Below are 22,987 nucleotides of genomic sequence, written 5' to 3'. Positions count from 1 at the left end.
TCTTCTCCAAATGCCCCCCCAAAATTTATAATTGAATCATAAATCTGATGAATGGAATGCCATATTGATGGAAATCTTGAAAGTTCACCTCTGTTTGGCCAGAGGTGCTACCCAGGAAACATTTGAAAGGCTCTAATCAATTTTCAAACTCCCATGATAGCTGCTTGAACTGGCATTACAGATTTCCATTCTGATGTCAGCTGCCTAGAGTAATAGTCCCCAAAGTGGGGTGTACAATTATTTGATTGATTGATTGATTGATTGATTAAATGTATATACATAGTCCAGGAATGCAGGAAGAAAATGTTAGAATGCTATATTTCCATTTAATGTTTATACTTGAAAAGAAGGAAATTAAGCTGCATTAATAGTGAACTGAATATATAAAATATATATTAGGGGGGATATTTTAAAGCATTTATAATATAAATGCTTCATAGTACACGCGGTATACCAATATATATAGTACGTGCATATAAGATATCAAGAAATAAAAAAAACATCCATTTTGAATTCATGCTGTTTTTTCTTCTTTCTGATGGCATTGATAAATCCAGAAAGTTTGGAGACCAGTGGTTCAGACTATATATAATCTGTAGGATTATACATAAGAATTGCTTTGTAGGATCTGTTGGGAATAGATAGAATAAATCAAGCCCAACAGATCAATAGCAATACTAAATGCTATGCACAAGCCAGGTTCAGTGGGTATTTGTCTTTGCCTTTAAAATCCTTATAGGCAGCAGGCAGAGATTTCACCAGCATTTTAAAACGTAATGAAATGATGAGGTGGTTCTTGTGCTGGAACAAACCAGGAAGTGCTATGATTAAAGCAGGAATGTCATGCCACAATGTTTGGAGCATTTTAGCAATTAAAGAAAGGAACAAAGAAAATCCATCACCAAACTAGTTTCTGCATTTAAAAAAAAAATACATGATCTTTACATAAACTATAAAAATCTGACAATTTGCCTATAGATCCTATGGGGAAAAAGACAATAGACCAAAAGCATGCTTTAAAATATAATTGGAAAGGGGAGCAATAAAGCAGAATACATGTCAGCTGGACTCCCATGTTCCTATTTATTTGTTTGTTAGATGTAGGATTTCATAGTAGGATACATAGCACTCTCTCCTGTTTCCCCATCCCCTAATTATGATCTTCTGAAATATGTTGGACCAAGACCATGACTATTAGTGACCTTCCATGATTAAGGATATATTTGAACATGGGTTTTCTAGGTCCTCTTACAACAACTGTCCTCTATTGCTTCTACCTAAGTCTTCCTTGTAAAAGGAACAGTAAAAGATAATGCCTTCTTTGAATTAAACTTGGTTCATGGTAACTATCTGGACGTATCCATGAGCAACAAGGAGGGACATTTTACCACGCTTGGTGGATTTACAAAAAAGCTAAAATAATTTGGACTCAGCTATAGACACTAACTCTGAAGATTTTAAAGATTAACATACAGTACAATTGAAACCAGAGGTGTTTCTCTTGTGGATTGATTGGGGGGAAAAGTTATGGAACTTTTTATTATATATATACATGATAATTACAGAGAGATTATTATAAGCCCAAAGATGGAAAGGCTTGATATGACCCAAAGTGGGTCTGATTGATGATGTTGATGGAACTTGCTAAGATGACCAAACTTACCTCTTTAATCAGAGAAAAGACATTAATGCAGACTGAAAACTCATTATAGACTTTTTGCATCAAACAGAAAAAAAATGAATTTATGATATATAGTTTTGATGACTAGAAAAAATATAGATCATAGAAAAATGAGTCACGCTGTAACTATAGAATAAAAGGTTAATTTACCCTTATAGCTGCTATAAAAGAAAATCGGAAGTTACTTCTTAATATTTCCATTTTTCCCCCTATACTTTTGTCTTTTGTCTTTTTTTCTTTCTTTACTTCTTTCTTTTCTGTATTCTAAATATTAGTTTCTCATAGTTTTCTTATTAAAATTTTAATAAAGTTCTTTTTAAAAAGAATGAGACAAAGCTGGCTCTCATTAGTTCATTTTAACCCAGATTTAAAATGAATTACTACAGAATTATTTTTCAATAGTCCGTAGATTGGCAAGATTCTACACAAAAGAGCAAAATGATTATTTCCATTATTGCCCTAAAACTTTAGGATAAAGTTATTCAGATTTTCTTTTTTAAGACTGAGAAAGTCCACCATCAGATGAACAGTCCTGGATATTTTCCTCTATGTTTATTCACTACTGCATGCATGCTCATTTTTCCTATCTCTGAGCTAATCCCTGGATATTATATGTTTCAGATTGGTGCATCATTGATGTCAAGCAATGTGGGGAGTGGCCTATTTATTGGTCTAGCAGGCACTGGAGCTGCAGGAGGACTGGCAGTTGGGGGCTTTGAATGGAATGTGAGATGACTTTGCTTTTTTTTACTAATGGGTAGTTTTGGAGGACTCCTATGGGACTCCTGTGTAGGTTTGGTCAAATTATTGGGTTGCTAAAATGACACGGTTGAAACATGCAATGTCATGTGACCGCACCAACTTACAGTTCCAGCATTCCAAGTTGCTGTTTTAGACAACTTCTGACCAATGACAGCATACCACGGTCACATGATCACCATTTGAGACCACCCAGTATCCCCATTGGCCTGCTTGTTAGAAACCCACAGTGAAGGTGGCAAATGGCAATCACATGATTGTAAGATGTTGCAATGTCGTAATTGCAAGCCACTTGCCAAGTGCATACCTTGTGATCACTTGACTATGAAAATGTAACAATAGCTGCAACTGCAAGGACCTGTCATAAGTACCATTGTTCAATGCGATTATAACATTGAATGGTTGTTGTGTGAGTGAACATTAAACGAGGACTACATGTACTGTAGTTTCACTGTCCATTTCAGAAAATGTATGTGCTAATGTTTAGAAGCAGCACAATATAATCCGTTGTGTTATGGCACACATTATATACAAAAGGGGCAGCGCTTCCTATATGATAGCACAATTAATGTACTTGAATGGAGAAGTAATGTCATTTTTGGATTATTATTTTTAGCAGATTGATATGGCCTGATTCATTCATTGTGGCAGAGTTCCTAAATATTCTAAATAATTTTTTGCACCTAGCACATGATATTTAATTTTAATCAATTCCATGTGATTATAATTATATGATCTCTGTGGGAGCCAAGGAAAAAATTAGCCCACTGGGTTGAAAATCCAGTGTGAAAAGAATTTTCTGAGTATTCAAGAAAAAGGCAAGTTCTAAAGAAAAGGCAGCTTTCCACTGAACAGCCAGAAGTGAATTCTTCTCAAACTGGCATTTTAAAACATACTGAACATAAACTCATGACAAATTCAGGTTAAATTGTGTTGCTCCAGCACAGAAGTCCCTACAAGATTGTGACCCTTGACCCCTGCCTTTGTAGTAATCCAAGTGAATTTAAAAGCCAACTTTGTCTTAGAATTGTTTGAAGGCCAAGATTGTTCCATGCTTTGAGTAACATTGCTTGCAGTTACAATACTTCACTCATAGCACAGTCCTGAGGGATATCTGAACTTCTCAGCTGCCAAAAAAACTGGAGCTCAGCTGTCTCTAAGATGAATTATTTCTCTTGGTGCTAAAGGTCACCCAGTAATACATTTCCTCGTGCAATAAAGGGCACACTTACTAGAACAGCAAAGAAGCAAGGCTGGAGTCCAGTAACTTATATGGTAATGAATGAAAAAAGGGATCTCCAAAACCCAACAAAGTTGTGAGCTTAGCGATAAAATAGAAGACATTGTCATCTTCTGGGGTATTTTTCAACTTCCACAATCTGGCTTACTGTCCTGGGATTTTCTGAGGTTCTTCTATTTAAGAATTAACTAGGTCTGATTCTCAAAGACGAGCAAAGTTTTCTAGGCATTATTACCTGCTTGTGTGGTGTTAAAACTAATAGTATAAGCTGCCAAGTCCAACGTTAAAGCCTCATCACTTTATCTATATTTTGAAAACCTGACAGAAATGAAAGTTCAGAAGAAGTTGTACCTAAAAATCAACAGAAAAAAGGAGGAAGAGGGATTTAATGCAAGTGAAAATGTGATTTTAAAAGTGTGAGCAAGATCATTCATTTTGATCTTAGATTTCCTGAGGCCCTGTACATCCACTTAATTAAGATCTTTTGACCTACCTTCAGTGTTTTTTATGTCCTAGAAGATGTGCTATTCATTCAAGGAAGCATTTCTCTCATCTATCTACTGTCATTTATATTATTTGTTTTCACAATTTTTCTCTTGCCATTTTCTAGCAATAAATAATTATATACACTGTGTGCATATGCTGTATCTTTCTTTTTTGTTCCTGATAGGCCACCTGGGCACTGTTAGTCCTTGGTTGGATCTTTGTACCAGTTTACATCTCTTCTGGAGTCATTACCATGCCAGAATATATGAAGAAAAGATTTGGAGGCCAAAGGATTCAAATCTACTTATCTGTACTATCCCTCATTTTGTATATATTCACCAAAATATCGGTATGTATCCAAGACAAAAATCATAGTCTTGGGATATACAGTATGGTTTACTTCATATTCAAGGATGTTTGCTTGGATAAGCCATCCCACTATCCTCAATTACAATAATTGTTCTAATAGAGCATGTCCATGTTGCCACTGCTTCCAAATCCCTTAAAGGAAATTTAAAGATGATTTGCTGCCTCACATAGCTTAAAGATCTAGCCAATAAAATAAAATAAATTGGTTAAAAAAAGTAAAGTAAATAAAGTAGATTTAATGAAAAGAAGGACGGGGTGACATGAGAGCAGTGTTCCAATATCTAAGGGGCTGCCACAAGGAAGAAAAGGCCAACCTATTCTTCAAAGCATCTGAAGGCAGGACAAGAAGCAATGGATGGAAACTAATCAACCTAGAAGTAAGGAGAAATTTCCTGACAGTCAGAACAATCAGTCGGTGGAATGACTTGCTTCCGGAAGTTGTGGGTTGTCCAACACTGGAGGTTTTTAAGAAGAGCCATTTGTCAGAAATGATATATGGTTTCCTGCCTGAGCAGGGGGTTGGACTAGAAGACCTCCAAGGTCCCTTCCAACTCTGTTATTCTTTTATTTGTATCAGCGATGAATCATTTGTATCCGCGATAGATGCCATCCATATACCAGTATCAAAGGTGACACTTTTTCTAGTTTTGGCACCTGCTTTACTTGCAAGAGTCAAGCTATAATAACTGAGCACAATTAACATCTCTTTCCTCATCTCTCTCTCTTTCTTTCTCTCCCTCCCTCTCTCCCTCTCTTTTGCTCTCTCTCCCCCCATTTATTTCAGACAGATATTTTTTCTGGTGCACTTTTTATTCAAATGTCCCTTGGTTGGAATCTCTATCTCTCTACGGTGATCTTGCTAATAGTGACAGCTATCTACACCATAGCAGGTAACTATGCTGTGTGTAACAGTATAACAGTGCATGAACAACTGATCCTGGTCAGCAATAATTTATATTTATGAAATAGCCCACGTGTTACATTGGATGAGAGCACTCTGTAAAAAGAAAAGATATAAGTAGTGGTCCCAACTCATAGCTGCGTTCTGAAGTAGCCATCAAAGAACTTCAGAACAATGCACCATTTTCCTCCTTTTTTCTACCATGAAAATCACCATGAAAGACTACCATTATCCCAGAATCCAGGAGCATCCATGGGGTGGGACAGGAATCAAAAATGTCACATTTGTGTCTACGGGATCCGAAAGGAAGAGGGTTACAATTGGTAGTCATGGTTGACATCTTGACATTTTTTCACCCTCTACCATGGATGTCCTAGCCTGAATAAGAATGGGCTAATGGAACTGAATTGATATTAGCTTCCTAGCTTTCTTCATATCAAAGTAAATTAAAATGAATGCACGTAGTTGTTTACAACATACATAGCATATAGCGACTGTAAATATGCTACTTGGATCATCAATATTTAGAAGCAATTGTGGCTGAATCAGTCCCATGTTTCTCTTTTTATATTGCAGGTGGTTTGACTGCAGTTATATACACAGATGCTCTACAAACTGTAATTATGGTACTTGGTGCTTTGGTTCTTATGTTCATAAGTAAGAAGAAGGAATTGTGTTGCTTACTTTCTTATTCTCATTTCTAAAATAGTATAGATTTCTTGAGTTTTGCTTTTGAAAAGGTCATCATAGGATAGCAGTATGTGGTGCAAAAATGAGTTTATCTTATGGTTGGAATATCTATGGAGATTCTCAATCATCCAGGTCATGGTTGTCCCAAATATGTTTTTCAAAAGGCAACTAGACCTGAATACATTTTACTTCTCATCCAAGAAGCTTCTTCAGTTCTGGCTGAATAGTGGGAAATAGAAGAATTTATATTCCTTAGCAGTCATCTGGTCATTAATACACTGAAGATCGGTCTGTCGTTAACTGTCTGAGAGTCACTGAGGCCACTTGGGGGTTTATCTGTACCCTCAGTCACCTGAATCAAAGTGGTTGGAATAAAATCATTTTTTTAATATGCAGAGAGGGATCCAGACTAAAACATAGTTGTTCTTTCGGCCTGATTTACCTCATTTTTACACAATGACCTAAATGAGTATAAAATTCTGTGTTATCCAAGAACTGATCAAACAAATGTGGCACTGTAATGCTTCAAAATTTGGAACAATGTCACTATGAAATATTTATTCATCAGATCAGAAGGTCTGGTCAGGAAAGAAATTATGCTCATGGCTCAGACTGGCAGACAATCATCAGCACTGTAGTACTTACATACCCAACAATCCAGAAATTCTAATATAGTAATTTTAAGTATATTAAATATAATTTAAATAATATTAATTTAATATAATTTTCTTGATATTGTTATTAAATAATGTGTAAGCTTAAACATGTGGCTTGTTGTGTGTTACATATCATGTTGCACTATTTATAATTTGTGTTTCTGTTTTAAACTATAACCATATATTTCAACGAGCATGTGTCAGCACCCAAAATGCCTCCCATTTAGAATGGCAGATAAGATTCAAGTTAAATGGTTGAAGATTAAAGATAAATGGTTACACCCCCCTTCAATCTCCTCATGCACGTGTAGTATTTCTTAAAGAAAAACTAATCACAAAAGGCCATTCTGTGCAACAAATTTAGCTTCTATGTTGGCTCTGAGAGAGTAAATTACATGGGGAGGTAAAGCAGAAATAAATGAATGAATGAACGAATGAATGAATGAATGAATGAATATTTTTTAAAATAGGTTTTTCTTTTCTTTTCAGGTTTTGAGAAGGTTGGGTGGTATGAAGGACTGCAAGAGAAGTACAGTCAGGCAATACCTAACATCACTGTCCCAAACACAACTTGCCATCTGCCACGGCAAGACGCGTTCCATATGATGAGAGACCCCATCACTGGGGATATTCCATGGCCTGGGCTTCTATTTGGCCTCTCGGTTCTTGCTCTCTGGTGCTGGTGCACTGATCAGGTAAAATAAATCTCTTTCTCCCCTTCCCTTGAACTTTTAGATTGATGATTCACTTCCACGGAAGGATGTTAACAATGCTTCCTACTGAATAATACATATGGAAAACATTACAATGGAATCAAAAAGCCATTTAATTTCTGAGTAAAGATGCATGAGAAGGATGTGAGAGCTTTCCTTCCTTACGCTTACAGCACCCGGAATAATTTGTATCGCTCAGCTTTTAGGAAAAAAGAAAGATAAAGCCTTCTGTTGCTGGGCAGGAAGAGAGAGAAAAACAATGAAATACAAAATATAATTTCTGACCATTGGGACTATCACAGTTAAAGAATCAAACAGTATGTTTGACTGTTCATAGCCACAGTCAAACATACATTACAGTGAAACCTTGATTTAATGGACCTTAGTGCAGTGTACTTCAGGTTCAAATTTCTATTGTATTGATGTTGCCAGATACCATTTGTGTAATGATGTTATTACTTAAATGATGTAAAAGAAACAAACGATGTCAATTCCACCTTGCCTACTTCAGCTAGCAGGAAGGTCATGTATATTGGTTCGGAGTGTTAAAATTCACACTTGGAACAAATTCATTTATATTCAGTTAAATACTACATTAAAATGTGTATACAGATAGTCCTTGACTTACAACAATTCGTTTAGTGACCATTCGAAGCTACAACAACGCTGGAAGAAAGGGACTTATATTTTTTGCACTTATGACCCTTGCAGTATCCCCATGGCCACCTAATTCAAATTCAGACACACTTGGCAATTGACTCATATTTACAACATTTGCAGTGTCTCGGGGTTTGTGATCGCCTTTTGCAGCCTCTGACAAGCAAACTCAGTAGCAAAGCCAGATTCACTTAACAGCTGGGTTACTAACCTAACAACCACAGCAGTGGTGGGTTTCAAAATTTTTTACTGTGGGTGTAGCTTGGTGGGCATGGCAGGGGAAGGATACTGCAAAATCCCCGTTTCCTCCCAATCAGCTAAGACTTGGGAGGCAGAGAATAGATTGGGGCAGGTTCAGACAGAGGTGGTATTTACCGGTATTTCTCCAAACTACTCAAAATTTCCGCTACTGGTTCTCCAGAACTGGTCAGAACCTGCTGAAACCCACCTCTAAATCGCAGTGATTTACTTGACAACTGTGGCAAGAAAGGTCGTAAATCTCACTTAACCAATGTCTCACTTAGCAACAGAAATTTTGGGCTCCGTTGTGCTTGTAAGTATTTTCACTGAATTGATGATGCATTTTTAAATATTTTTATGTTCTACAAATTTATTAGACAAGATACCTTCTCTTAATGTTAGATGTTGCCTTTCACAATCACTGGGCACTCTATAAAAATTTTTAAATTTTGGCGATTGGAAGGTTTTTTCATCAGTTAAAGTAAAACAACAGCTCTGTTCATTTTGGTTGGCCAAAGAAATGCGAAAGAAACCATTACAACCAAGTTTCTTCTTGCAGGTCATTGTGCAAAGGTCTCTCTCAGCCAAGAACCTCTCTCATGCCAAAGGTGGATCAGTATTGGGTGGATATTTGAAAATCCTCCCTATGTTTTTTATTGTCATGCCAGGAATGATTAGCAGAGCTCTTTTTCCAGGTAAGCTGCTTCGAAGGGTGGGAAAGCCATGTGTGCTTTCAGACATCATTTTTCATTAACTGAGCAGCAGTCAATGATCTAGAGAATTGAATGCCCACATGGTAGAGCAAACATTACTCGGGGTTTAGTCATGGGAATATCAAATTTAGCTGAAAGCGTAAGAAAAGGCCCTCCTGGGAGCAACCAGAGATGTTTTGTTGGACGCTCACATACTTCCACATCCAGTCTCTAGAGCGCCCCCTAAAATTGCACTAGAAATATTTGGCAATAAAAGGCTATTTTCAACCGTGCATTTTTTATTTCTTCATGGAAGGTTTAATGTACCTGTTCAATATAATTTTTTTACAAAGTCTCCACAATTGACATTTTCCAAATATTTTTGTCCTGCTTTCTCCTATGCTCTCAGCCAGAGAAGGCGAAAAACTAATGAACAAATGTTTTTTCTGGTTAGAAGCCTTTCAGACCAGTGGTGAGATTCAATTTTTTTTACTACCGGTTCTGTGGGCGTGGCTTGGTGGGCATGGTGTGGCTTGGTGGCCGTGGCTTGGTGGGCATGGCAGGGGAAGGATACTGTAAAATCTCCATTTCCACCCCACTCCAGGGGAAGGATCCTGCAAAATCCCCATTTCCTCCCAATCAGCGGGAATTTAGGAGGCAGAGAATAGATGGGGGCGGGTCCAGTCAGAGGTGGTATTTACCGGTTCTTTGAACTACTCAAACTTTCATCTACCGGTTCTCCAGAACTGGTCAGAACCTGCTGAATACCACCTCTGTTTCAGACCAATATTACAAGCATGCCCCATAAGTATCTTATAAATTGCTATCTGTATTTTCCTTTAGGCCAGGGGTGGGGAACTATGGCCCTTTTATGATCGGTGGACTTCAACTCCCAGGAATCCTGGCTCAGGAATTCTGGGAATTGAAGTCCACAAATCATAAAGGGGCCATAGTTCCCCACCTCTGTTGTAGGCAGAAATAGGAAAAGCTCATAACATTTGAGCTAAGAAATATGGAGTGAATGGCCTGAACACTGAATGTATGAAAGACCTTTGTCCTTGGGGTTCTTGTTCTCCATGAACTGAATTACAATGCTTTTGTTTCCTTGCTACAGATGAAGTGGGCTGTGTAGATCCAGTAATCTGTGAAAAAGTATGTGGTGCTAAAGTGGGATGTTCCAACATTGCCTACCCTAAGCTGGTAATGGAACTCATGCCTATTGGTGAGATAAGCTTCATTTATTCTGAGAAGGAGAAGAGATTCTGAATCAGCTAGATTAGGGCTCCTTTGCAGATGGAAGCTAACTCAAAAAATTTTTTGGTTCCTTAGGACTCCGTGGTCTCATGATTGCTGTGATCATGGCTGCCTTGATGAGCTCTCTTACCTCCATTTTCAATAGCAGCAGTACTCTCTTTGCCATAGATATCTGGCAGCGTCTTCGTAAGAAAGCTACAGAGCAGGAACTTATGATTGTTGGAAGGTAATTTTTGTCTTACTAGAGTTTTGTGCACTTACCTGAACGGTTAGGGCTCTGGGAGTTGAAATACAAAAACTTTTAGAGGGTAGCATATTTGACAAGGTTAATTTGATGCGTTCAGCTCCACATTATATACGTCAACATCTGGTTCGCTGCTTCTGTGGCAGCTACATGCATTCAGGCATTCTTCACAGAGACTTCTGATAAAATCTTGTTGGAGACCAAATAATTCTACAGCGATGACAAGATTGCAACCCTTTCTCATAGAACCAAGTATAAATCCTAGTAAGAGCTTTGTGTGCAATTTTAAATAAAAGCTGAAGCAGCACAAATAGAGCCTCTGATCCCAAAGCAGATAACCATATCAACCACTGGCCTGATGACCCTCCAATCTCCATTCACAGTTCTGCATTCTGGGAAATTAGTTATCTGCTTTTAAACATTTAAGGGATAGCCCTGCAGGATTGAAAATGACATCTGTATGTAAATTTTCATAATCGCCGCAGATGCCTTATATTTATGGGGTGTGAAATAACCACTTTGGACAGTAGCTTTTTTTTTCCAAGAGGTTCAGTGAAAAAAGTTAGATTGTTCAAGTTGTGCAAAAGTAACTGTACTTTCTCTTGTTATCTCAGGGTGTTTGTTCTGATTCTCGTTGCCATTAGCATCCTTTGGATCCCCATCATCCAGACAGCCAATAGCGGTCAGCTCTTCGACTATATTCAGTCAATAACCAGTTACCTAGCGCCACCCATCACTGCTCTGTTTATCCTAGCAATCTTCTGCAGGAGAATCAATGAGCCAGTAAGTACAGAATCAATGAGAAGGTTTATATGAATAATAGTATCTTCCCAATGTCATCATTTCATAGTTTTTTTAAGGGCAGACAAGACCATTCATTACAATTATATTGACTGCTGAAAGCAACATCTTTGGAATTTAGTCCCATTAGAGCACAGTTTCACTTTAAAAAGATTCTTAAGACTTTGATTACTGGTTTAACGGAAAATAGTGACAGGTTCAGGAAGGAATGAAAAGGGGGAGGAGAAAGAAATATTATAAAGAATTGCATTCTATTATTATCCCCCAAAGTTTAGAAAGTAATTCTTATTCTGAGACAGAATTTCCCTACTTTTAATCTTCCAGCCATCAAATCTCCTTTGATTTGAGACTTTAAGAGAGCACAGCCTTATATAATTATGTGGGAGATCTATCCACAGGAATCAAGTGCTATTTCACTAGTCTTTTTTCAATAAACTTAATAAATAGCTTTTCTTCTTAGAATGTTATATCCTTATATCAGCAAGTCAGACTAAGTTCCATAATTCCCCACAAGTCAATTTCTGCTTAACTTGCTGTGAGAGTCAATAATCACAATGCAGTTATTCCATGATGCAACCCCTCCCTCACAAATAACACACCGTTTCTTTTTTAAGAGCAATAGTTGTGCACATCCAAAACCAATGGTGTGCAACAAAAGTTCAGTAAGTTGGGGGAAAAAATCATGTCAAATATTGACTACACAAAATAAAACCTGACTAATGGAGAGTCGTTGGGGAAAAAGTAAACCATTGTCTTATTTTTGGCAAAGAAGATAAATTACAAAAAGGAACAAAAACAAAAACAAAGTGAACCAGTGTTAAGTACCTTCTTTTAGCCTCCTGTTAGAAGTATAAGTTAATTTTCTGATTGTTTGACCAGGCTTCCAACCAACCTGCTGTTGTATAATTTTCAATCTTCTTTTAATTTATCATAGTCTCTCATATGGATCTGGGATGAAAAACTCCTAATACATTAGATGGCAGCAAATGGATATAGAAAACTTTAATATCTTGCTGCCATCCAGATTTTGCAACCCAGATTTGGTACGTCTCTCAATAACTTATGAGTAAAAGAAACTGCTAAATAAATGGCTTAGAAATAAAGATTTAATAGAAGCCAGTCTACATTTACGGCTATTACATCTGGGCTAAAACATTTGGATTCTTACTAGATGACAGTAAAGAGATACATTTGTAGTAGAGAATCCTGCACTCCTGATCTGGGAGCTCTATTAGATTTATATATCACCATTTGGTTTTGAGACAACACTGGCTCTCTTAAATATCTCTCTGTTACAATTTTAACATTGTAAATTTTCTTTAATTCTAAATAAAAGTACTTTAAATCAAATTTACCCCAAAATAAGTATGTAAAGAAACCCCTTTCACTGTAAACTCAGCAATGAAGTCTGTAAATTACCAAGTTACCAAGATTTATGCAGTGGTGGGATTCAAGTAATTTAACAACCGGTTCTCTGCCCTAATGATTTCTTCCAACAACCAGTTTGCCAAACTGCTCAGAAAGTTAACAACTGGTTCTCCCGAAGTGGTGCGAACTAGCTGAATCCCATCACTGGATTTATGTCAATAACATTATCTTTTTGTATTTTTTCTAGGGAGCTTTCTGGGGCTTAATGTTTGGACTAGTGGTGGGATTTATTCGGATGGTTATGGAATTTATCTACACAGCACCCTCATGTGGTGAGGAGGATCAAAGACCATCTGTATTGAAAGATGTTCATTATTTGTACTTTGCTATTATTCTGTTTGGGCTCACAGTTGCTGTTATAGTTTTTGTGAGCCTCTGCACACCACCAATTCCAGAAGAAAATGTAAGTGATACTTTAGCATGAAATCTATTGTTTCAAATCTATTTTTAGCCTCTGCTTGCTTTATTATCTTAAGAGCATTGTGTTTTGGATAGTAATATTTTGGTAAACTCTTGCTCTACAAAGTTCTTGAATATATAAATTTAAATGGAAATAGAGAACAGCCTAGTTTCCATGTTGTGAAGCAACTAATGCACAATGCACATGCTCTCAAGAAGAGAGATAGATAGTGGATAAGAAATTATATTACAACAGGCAGCTGAAGAGGAAATGTAATGGCGCTAATTGAACCCTCTTTCATATTTCAGTAGAGACAGCATCAATCTTGTGAGCTAAAAAAATTAATATTGTTGGAGCTCTGGCATTTAGAAAGAGCATTTTATCCCAAACCAATTTCAATTACATTGTACAATCAAAGTTTAGTAACAAAGAATTTTATTTCTTTTGCTACTTTAAAACAGACACAAAAAGTTTTATGCCAGCAAGTACCTAAACATTTCATTTAAATATCACTGGTTTTATAGAGTGAGTTTGTGATTCATTAGATGTTTGTCTCCAATATAGGAAACTTCCATAGCCTACTATAAGTGATTAGAAAATCTATTATGATAACTGTAGACTTAGTAGGACATTCAGATTATGCCACACTTTCTCAAACTGAGTCAGAAGACCTACCCTATTCGACTGAATTGGGACCAGTGGTTTTATAAATACATAAATACATATTTTCAGGAGGATATTTGACTGTGTTTGCAGTTTTTAACTCATAATTTGTAACTTTCACCAAGAGGACATTTTTTCTTGACTAGAAACTGGTACACTTGGGTTCTAGCCATGATTTAAGCATGATCAGTTGGGTGACTTTATGTCAGTCACTCTTTCTCAATCCTAGGAAGGAGGTAATGGCAAGCCACTTTTGAAAAATGTTACCAATGTTACTTGTCCACGGAATCAAGAGTGGTTTAAAGATTCAAGGATTCTTTAAGTGATTCAAGAGTGATTTAAAGCCACACAAAAAGGAAAACATAGCTAGCTGTGTTTCATAGAAGGACTTCCAACCTCTACAGCAGGGGTGTCAAACTTGATTTCATTGAGGACCACATCAGGGTTGTGTTTGACCTTGAAGGGCCAGGGGAGCGTGGCCAGCTCGACATCACTCGTGTTGGGGTGCCTGTGGTGGCCTGAGTGCTCTGCCAATGAAAACAGGCTCCCAAGCTCTGTTTTCAGCTGTGATGGCTACCTGCAACCGTCTGCCAGCAAAAACAGCATTTGGGGGGGCTGCCACTGTTTACAGGGCAACACCGTGGGCAAAATCTAAACAACCCATGGGCTGGATCTGGCCCCCAGGCTTTGAGTTTGACACCCCTGCTCTAGAGAAAATGAGAGGCAGAGCCATTATGAGCATTATCTTGGATAGCATCTTGCCTTGACTGGATAATAAAGTTTCAAACATTTGTTCTTGTTTGACTCCTTCTATATCAGTGGTGTCAAACTGGCGGCCCACAGGCCAGATGCATCCCATGCAGGCCACGCCCACACCAGTTCCACAAATGGGAAAAACTTCACAAAATATCATGTGACGTCAACATTGATGTGGCGAGTTTGACACCCGTGTTCTATATCCTCCGTCTTCACTTTATTCTAGTCCTATTGCTCCCCACCCAAAAAAACCTTCCTGAAAACATTCTTTCGGAAAGATGTGAATCATCAAATCAAAACAATTTTACACAATGTGACAAGAAAGATGGGTCTTGCCATCTTGCTTGAAAATAATGTAAATGTAAGGTTCTAAATTTAGGCAAGAAAAACCAAACTCACAGATATAGTATAGGTGGTACTTGGCTCCATAGTAGAAACTATTAGTGTGCTGGAGCTGGCAAAAAAGCCAACACAGTTCTAGGCTGCATTAACAGAGGGATTGAATCAAGATCATGTGTAGTGTTAATATCACTTTATAATGCCTTGATAAGATTACACTTGGAATACTGCATCCTGTTTTGGTCACCATGATGTAAAAAGGATGTTGAGACTCTAGAACAGGAGTGTCAAACTCGATTTCATTGAGGGCTGCATCAGGGTTGTGTTGGGGTGTGTGTGGCCAGGGTGGGCATGGCCAGCTCGATGTCACTCATGTCGGGGGGGTGCCTGTGGTAGCCTACCTGTGATGTCTGTGGTGGCTCTGCCAGTGAAAATGGGCTCCTGAGCTCCATTTTTGGCTGCGACGGCCTCCTGCAACCCTCTGCCAGTGAAAACGGAGCTTGGAGAGCTGCACATGGTCCTCCCGAGCTCCATTTTTGCTGGCAGAGACACCACGGGCTGCTCCTTTGCTGTTTCCAGGGCAGCCCCATGGGTCAGATCTAAGCACCCCACAGGCCAGATCCAGCCCCCGGGCCTTGAGTTTGACACTCCTGCTCTAGAAAGTGTGCAGAGAGGAACAAACATAAATGATTAGGTGACTGGAAGATACAATATATAAAGAAAGGTTGCTGGAATTGGTTATGTCTAGTTTAATGAAAAAGACTAGGGATGACATGATAGCAGTGTTCCAATATCTCAGGGGCTGCCACAAAGAAGTGGGAGTCAAGCTATTCTCCAAAGCATCTGAGAGTAGGACAAGAAGAAATGGATGGAAACTAATCAAAGACAGAAGCAATCTAGAACTAAGAAGAAATTTGATGACAGTTAGAACAATTAATCAGTGGAAGGGTTTGCCTCCAGAAGTTATAAAAGCTCCAACACTGGAAGTTTTTAAGAAGAGATTGGATAACCATTTGTCTGAAACAGGGCGGGTTTCAAAACCCATCCCTACCGATTCGCTCGTGGGCGCTTGTGCACTCGTGTGCACGTGCAACACTTTTGGACATGCGCAGAAGCATCCAGGTGAGTGGGCGGAGCCTCCCACCACCGCTACAGGTTCGCCGGATCCAGGGCGAACCGGTAGCAACCCACCACTGGTCTGAAATGGTATAGGGTTTCCTGCCTGAGCAGGGGTTTGGATTAGAAGACCTCCAAGGTCCCTTCCAACTCTGTCCTATTCTATTCTATTCTATTCTATTCTATTCTATTCTATTCTATTCTATTCTATTCTATTCTATTCTATTCTATTCTATTCTATTCTATTCTTTGCAATAAATAATAAATCTTTGGAAGATTATACAGCTTTTTGTGACAACTGGAAACCGTCTTCTACATTTTATGCCTGAAATTCGAACTATTTAAACTACTCTTCTTTTATAAGGCACCTTTCAAGAGTTACTTTTTATATAGAGGTCCCGCACTGTCCATATATTTTTATTGAAGCAGCTTTGGGAAGAAGCAAATCTGAACCAAAGAATAGGCAGAAGAAGGATGCCTGGTCATTCAATAAAATAAAAAGTCTACAGCAGTAATTTTAGAAACTGTAGAAATGCCAAGAAAGGAAAGGTAAAGAAATGGCTTAGCTTTAGAAACAGTTTCCAATGCACGTATCATGGTAGAGCTCTAAATAAATATACATTCCAAACAAATTACAAAGTTATATGGTGTTGAAAAGCTATACAGAATGGTATTAACTATTCTTTCATGTTATACTTCCCTCTTGCTTAGCATTTTTGGTTAAAATTTAAGATATCTAATTCCAGTCAGTGTGCCTGAGTTTAAACTACAGGCAGTGTTTGATTGGGGCCCATTTTTGCATAAGAAATGTGATATACATGGCTTTTTCTAAGAAACAAGTTTACATTGATTTGATATTGAGAGACAGGGACTTCAGTAGGATTTATAACTCAGTAGAATTATATAGGATTGTGCTTAAGCATCTACGCACCCAGTTGTAGTATATCCTATCCTATCCTTGCCAAATGATAGGCACATAATTAGCGTTCTTCCTTGTCAAACCATCAGATTTAAACGGTTCTCTAACTTTTATTTTCTTGTTTCTAATTTGCAATTATTCAGCTTGCCAGATTAACATGGTGGACTAGATACAGTGAAATACCTGAAAAAGACATGGAGAGTTGCACCCATCAAAATATAGAACATACTTCCCAAAAGGAGAAGGATTCAGTGATTTCGTCATTGGAGAACATAGATTTAACAGACAAAGAACCTGACGGTATGTAACATTTCCTTCCTTCCTTCCTTCCTTCCTTCCTTCCTTCCTTCCTTCCTTCCTTCTTTCCTTCTTTCCTTCTTTCCTTCCTTCCTCTCCCCACTCCAGTTTACAAAAATAAATAATAACACTAATCCTAACCACTTATCCCCTCTAATTCAAGGGACCACATTTTGAAAAATAATCAGCCTCTATAAGCTCCCTTTACAAAAAACACACACAGAGGTCTTCACAATTGTAGATCACACAAGGATTTATAGGATAGAGTTAAAAAATTTTCCAGGTCTCATAGGGCAAAGTCAAAATCCAAACCAAATTATGGCAATTTGGGTGGGTTTTATTTTATTACTTGAGCCTTGAAATGCTTCACAAGTTTGGCTACGAGAGAAATGTCATCGGCATACCATAAATTATTGATGATTCTTCCTCTAATTTTAAAACCACATTCTTCTTCTTTCAGTCCAGCTTCCTTTTTCATATATACTCAGTGTATAGACTGAATAAATAATGGGAGAGTATATAGTCTTGTTTCATTTCTTCGCCACCCTGAAGTCATTTTTAAAAAATATTATTTTTATATTACTAGACATAATTTTATTCAAATGCAGTTTTCCATTTTCTATATTGAGAATACAGTAAATGACTGATGGTATATGTATAAACACTTATTATAAAACAATAGCTTTCCTATCCCCACTCTAGTTCTTGCTGATCTAAGTTGATCAAATACAGGTAGTCCGCAATTTACGTCCACAACTTAGCCTTCAATTTATGTTGCTGAGAAATTTGTTAAATGAGTTTTGCCCCATTGTATGACTTTTCTTGCCACATTTGTTAAGTGAATCACCACAGTTGTTAAATTAGTAACACAGTTGTTAAATGAATTCGGCTTCCCCCATTGACTTTGCTTGTCAGAAAGTCACAAAAGGGATCATGTGAGTCCGGGACACTGCAACCATAAATGTGAGTCAGTTGTCAAGCATCTAATGCAAATCACATGACCATGAAGATGCTTCAATGGTCATAAGTGTGAAAAATGGTCATAAGTCACTTTTTAAAATGCCGTTGTAACTTTGAATGGTCAATAAATGAACTGATGTAAGATAAGGACTATCTGTATCTACTCTCTACTTATAACCGGTGACTTTTCATTCATGAATTGTGCACTTAGAATTCTCTGACCCATCATTTAGTGTCTGAGAACTAAAGTTAAAATTTATGGACCCTTTAAATTCCAATTGCTTGAAGTAAGTAAATTATCAGAGGTACAGTAAAGTAAAAAAGAAGTATCTTAATTACAATCTGTGGTTCTTCATTTTGGGAGCATTCAAAAGAATTAAATTTGATAGCTACTAAGAAGTGACAAGAAGGAAACCAGACTTTGTAATCTGAAGTTCCAGTGGGCACTTTAATTCACATTTGAAGAGCTGTTGAGACTAAAGTTGTTAATTATTTGTCACCTTTGTTTGCACATAATCCATCTCATCTGTCCTCACATCTGAGGATCAACAGTTATCTTGATTATTAGGTTATTAGCACCAATTGTAAAAGAAATGTAACATCTTTTCATAAAACTGTATCATTGCATTAATACAGAAAGGCTGTATGTGGATGTGTTTATTTTATTCTCATACATAGTTCTACAAGCTCTTGGAAGCGAGAACAAAGTTGCCAATTAAGAATTACAGTATAATACCTATAGAAGAGAGCCAGCTTCATGTAGTCATTAAAAGTATTGGAGTAGAAACGAGGTGAATGTGATTTCTAGTGTTATCTTAGGCACAAAGCCACTTGGGTGACCTTGGGCCAGTCACTCTCTCTCAGCCCTAGGAAGAAAGCAATGGCAAATCACTTCTGAAAATGTTGCCAAAAAACTTGCATGGACTTCTTCAGACAGTTACCAAAAGTTAAGACTGACTAGAAGGCAGGAAAAAAAATGACATATGAGGCTTTTTCATAACAAATTTTATACTTAAGAGTTTGAACCACAATACATTAGAGAGTCTCCCAAAATTGGGTACCATTGAGGGTTATATAGAGTTTTCCTTAAACAATTTTGGACAACTCATGACAAAGAAAGGTTGTGTTGTGGTCCGCCAGTGGCCTGTGCGGATCATGGCTGATCCCCACGACGAGGAGGCTGGTGTGATGTGGTGCGCTCCTGTCAGACAGCGAGGAGGCTGAAGAGGATGTGATGCCAGAGGCAGAGACTCAGCCAGGGCCTTCAGAACCTCCAGAGGCTCCTTCCAGTGGAGAGAGCGAAGTGGAGGAGCCTCTCCTCAATGCTCGGGCATGCAGGGCTGCCAAAAGGCAGGAGTGGCTACTCAGGAGGAGGAGGTCTACTTGAGAGTAGGGCTTGAGGATAATTGGCCACTCCCTTAGCCTATTTAAGTCACACGCAGCTAGTGCTTTCTTGCTAGAAACAACGTCTCATTACTACAGAGCATCTTGGAGAGCGAGCGACTTCTCATATCTGGTTTTCTGGGCTGGTTGCCAACCTTTGTCAGGCTTTGTTCTTAATAACTTTGATAAGGACCCTTTGCACGGGAAGCCTGCATTCTTGAAAGGGGTTTGTTTGGAATTTAACAGTGTTTGTGAAGCTTGGTGTGTGTCACATTCTCTGGGAATCCGAAGCTGGGACAGAACAGGTTGCCTTGTTGTTTTTCTGGGTAACACCCTCCCTCCTTTCCTTCCTTCCTTCCTTCCTTCCTTCCTTCCTTCCTTCCTTCCTTCCTTCCTTCTTTCTATCCTTCCCTCGATCCTTCCTTCCGTCCTACCTTCCGTCCTTCCTTCCAGTCTTCCTTCCTTCCTGTAGGAAATGTGTGGGATAAATAAGATCTTATTTATCCCACACATTTCTGTCTTTAGCAGCTGTGTAGAAAGGAGACCTTTGATATGCACACATAAGAAGAACTTGCTTCTTCTGAATGGTTCTGGAAAGATATTGGAGCTTCTTTGTTTCTCATCTGCCCATTCCAAGAGAAATGCAGATCTTCAGCAGATGAGGCTTTCCTTGGCAGGCAGACACTGTTAAAAGGACAGGAGTCAAGAGAGACAAAGGGTGGGAGAACACACAACAGTCCTATTCCCTGGTGATTGTGCAAAGCCAGCATGCATAGAAAATTAGAGACCCTCATAATTGTTTAACACAAAGTTAATGCTCTGTAAGCAGTTGCAGCTGAGACTAATCAGAATGTAAATAGAATTAATTTGCTGGAGAGAATTTGCTGAAAGCAGACTGAATGAACAATCCAGGATTTAGCTGCACTTCTTAACGAAGTAGTTCAGAACTAGAGTTCTCCTTATATGTACTATAGATGATAAGACTGAACTTTATGGGGGTTTTTTCTCCAAGGAAGATCAGTCAAGGCAACAAGCTCTTCAAGGTTCAATCCAATGATGAACCAGACAAAAACCAGAGGGAGCCTTTTTCTATGAGCCACATTTCTCCTCCTCCTTCTTCCTTTTGCTTTGTAGGCTGCTGGAGTAGGCACAACACTGTTCTTGAGAGGTTGGGAACTTTTGGGACTGTCCCAGGGACATATGATCAGCATTAATGGCTTTCCAGCCAACTTCTGACAAGCAAAGTTAACTTTAAGGCAGATTTGTGTAGCAACCACGTGATTCACTTAGCAATTGCACTAATATAGAATAGAATAGAATAGAATAGAATAGAATAGAATAGAATAGAATAGAATAGAATAGAATAGAATAGAATAGAATAGAATAGAATAGAATAGAATTCTTTATTGGCCAAGTGTGATTGGACACACAAAGAATTTGTCTTAGGTGTATATGCTCTCAGTCAGTGGTGGGTTCCTCCCGGTTCCGCCCTGTTGTGCCGAGCCGGTAGCGGTGACAATATGATGTCACCAAACCGGTTCTCTTTGTTCAGGAGCTGGGCCCTCCCACCCCTGCATTATTCTTACCTTTTATTTGGCCCCGCCCCCGATTTTTCGCTGCCTCCTGAGTCCCAGCTGATCGGCTGGAAGGAAAAAGCTTTTAAACTCTTGTTGCAGGCTTCAAAGGGCCACCCTACAGCTGATCAGTGTTAAAAGGCAGTGTGGTGGTAGACCGGTGCCTCCAAAAACAAATGGGTAGACCAGGACGCTCGAAAAACAAATGGGTAGACCAGGACACTCCAAGAACAAATTGGTAGGCTGGTACAGTTGTGAAAGCAATTAAAAGCCTGGTAGACCAGTACCTCTGCTAAATCCTAAGGAATTGTCACATGACCATCAAACCACGCCCACAAAATAAGCCACGCCCACAGAACCGGTAGTGAAAAAAATTTAGAACCCACCCCTGCTCTCAGTGTACATAAGGAGAATAAAATACATTCATCAAGAATGAAAAGATACAGCACTTAGTGATAGTCAAGGTTACTAATAAGCTATCAAATCATACTAGGAAACAAATAAAAACAATATAAATTGAGAGATATAAGTGACATGGTTATAGTAATAAGTGGGAAGAAATAGATACTAGTAAGGAAGAGAAGAATAATAGTAATACAGTCTTAGTAAATTATTTGACAGTGTTATGGGAATTAGTTGTTAAGCAGCGTGATTGCATTCGGTGGCAAAAAGATCGTAAATGGGCCCAACTCATTTAATAACTGCCTTGCCTAGCAACAGAAATGTTGGACTCAATTATGGTCATAAGTTGTGGACTACGTATAACTTCATTGTTCATATCCATCCTTCGCTATTTTATGCTGTTTTTCAAATATATGTTACATGTCTCTTCCAGTGTATCTATAAGCACTATAATAGGGGAAAAAACCCAACCTCCAATGCATGCTAATTTATTCTTTTCTCTCTTACAGAAGTGAAATATCCTTTCTGGAAAAAACTTTATTTCTGGTTCTGTGGAATTTCTGTCAATCCCAAATCCACTTTAACCAGAGAAGAGGAAGCAGCAGCTCAGAAGAAGCTCACCAACATCAAGGAAGAGCCAGTGTGGAAAGCTGTTTGTAATAGCAATGCCATTATTCTTTTAGCTATCAATATCTTTTTATGGGGTTACTTTGGATGAGCTGAGTAAGCTCCTAAAGAAACTCAAAAGATTAGGTTTAGTTTAAAAGAACAACACAAGCGGTAGATGATAAAAATGGACATTCCTTGAAGAAACGAGTTATAAATTGTTGTTTAGACCAGTAAATGGACCATGAGTACTGGGAATGATTTGCAATCCAAGGCCTAGCTTACTTTTATTTGGTCTTTGGCCTAATTTGAGAAGATTGAAAACAAACTATTCAGACTTGAAGAAAAAGCAATCTCTCCTTTTCATGTCAGCTTGTAGTTTTAGCTTTTAGTTTTCAAACTCCGTATTTCTGTCGGTGAAGTAAGAAGCAGACTTGACGTACCTCAAAGGATTTTTGTAAAACAAGATAAACTTCAAATAAATACCAAAGGTTTTCTTATAGAGATTTCTTGTCATTGTATAATACTTTGTTCTAAACCCTGAATAAGGCTCTCCTTTAAGAAATAAAGGGTAGTATAAAGGTAATATTTACATGAATTATCTTGGAGCCACAAAAGCTCACATGAAAAATTCTCAAAAAGAACTACAGTAATGCAGTTGAAAGACTGCGTAGTGACATAATATTTTCCAGTCTAGAATTCACTCCAGCAGATATGATGAAATTGTCCATGATAGCATTTCCTGCAATAACATTGCTGTT

General features: G+C 38.1%; 1 protein-coding gene across 1 annotated transcript in view; it reads left to right on the top strand.

Annotated features, from left to right (window-relative positions):
- Positions 1 to 22,338, top strand: part of SLC5A9 (solute carrier family 5 member 9) — a 36,206-nt gene extending 13,868 nt beyond the window's left edge. Inside the window, exons 4-15 of the mRNA XM_070939563.1 lie at positions 2,303 to 2,407; positions 4,351 to 4,515; positions 5,320 to 5,425; positions 6,013 to 6,093; positions 7,272 to 7,477; positions 8,952 to 9,087; positions 10,199 to 10,306; positions 10,414 to 10,564; positions 11,197 to 11,365; positions 12,999 to 13,214; positions 17,148 to 17,304; positions 22,130 to 22,338. Of these exons, the coding sequence (XP_070795664.1) occupies positions 2,303 to 2,407; positions 4,351 to 4,515; positions 5,320 to 5,425; positions 6,013 to 6,093; positions 7,272 to 7,477; positions 8,952 to 9,087; positions 10,199 to 10,306; positions 10,414 to 10,564; positions 11,197 to 11,365; positions 12,999 to 13,214; positions 17,148 to 17,304; positions 22,130 to 22,338 (1,809 nt within the window). The remainder of the gene's footprint in view (positions 1 to 2,302; positions 2,408 to 4,350; positions 4,516 to 5,319; positions 5,426 to 6,012; positions 6,094 to 7,271; positions 7,478 to 8,951; positions 9,088 to 10,198; positions 10,307 to 10,413; positions 10,565 to 11,196; positions 11,366 to 12,998; positions 13,215 to 17,147; positions 17,305 to 22,129) is intronic.
- The last annotated feature ends 649 nt before the right edge of the window (positions 22,339 to 22,987 follow it).

This window comes from Pituophis catenifer, unplaced genomic scaffold, assembly GCF_029215685.1.
Source record: "Pituophis catenifer annectens isolate HBS135680 unplaced genomic scaffold, rPitCat1.0.hap2 SCAF_3, whole genome shotgun sequence".
NCBI lineage: Eukaryota > Metazoa > Chordata > Lepidosauria > Squamata > Colubridae > Pituophis > Pituophis catenifer.
This window is presented reverse-complemented; position numbering and strand designations above follow the sequence as displayed.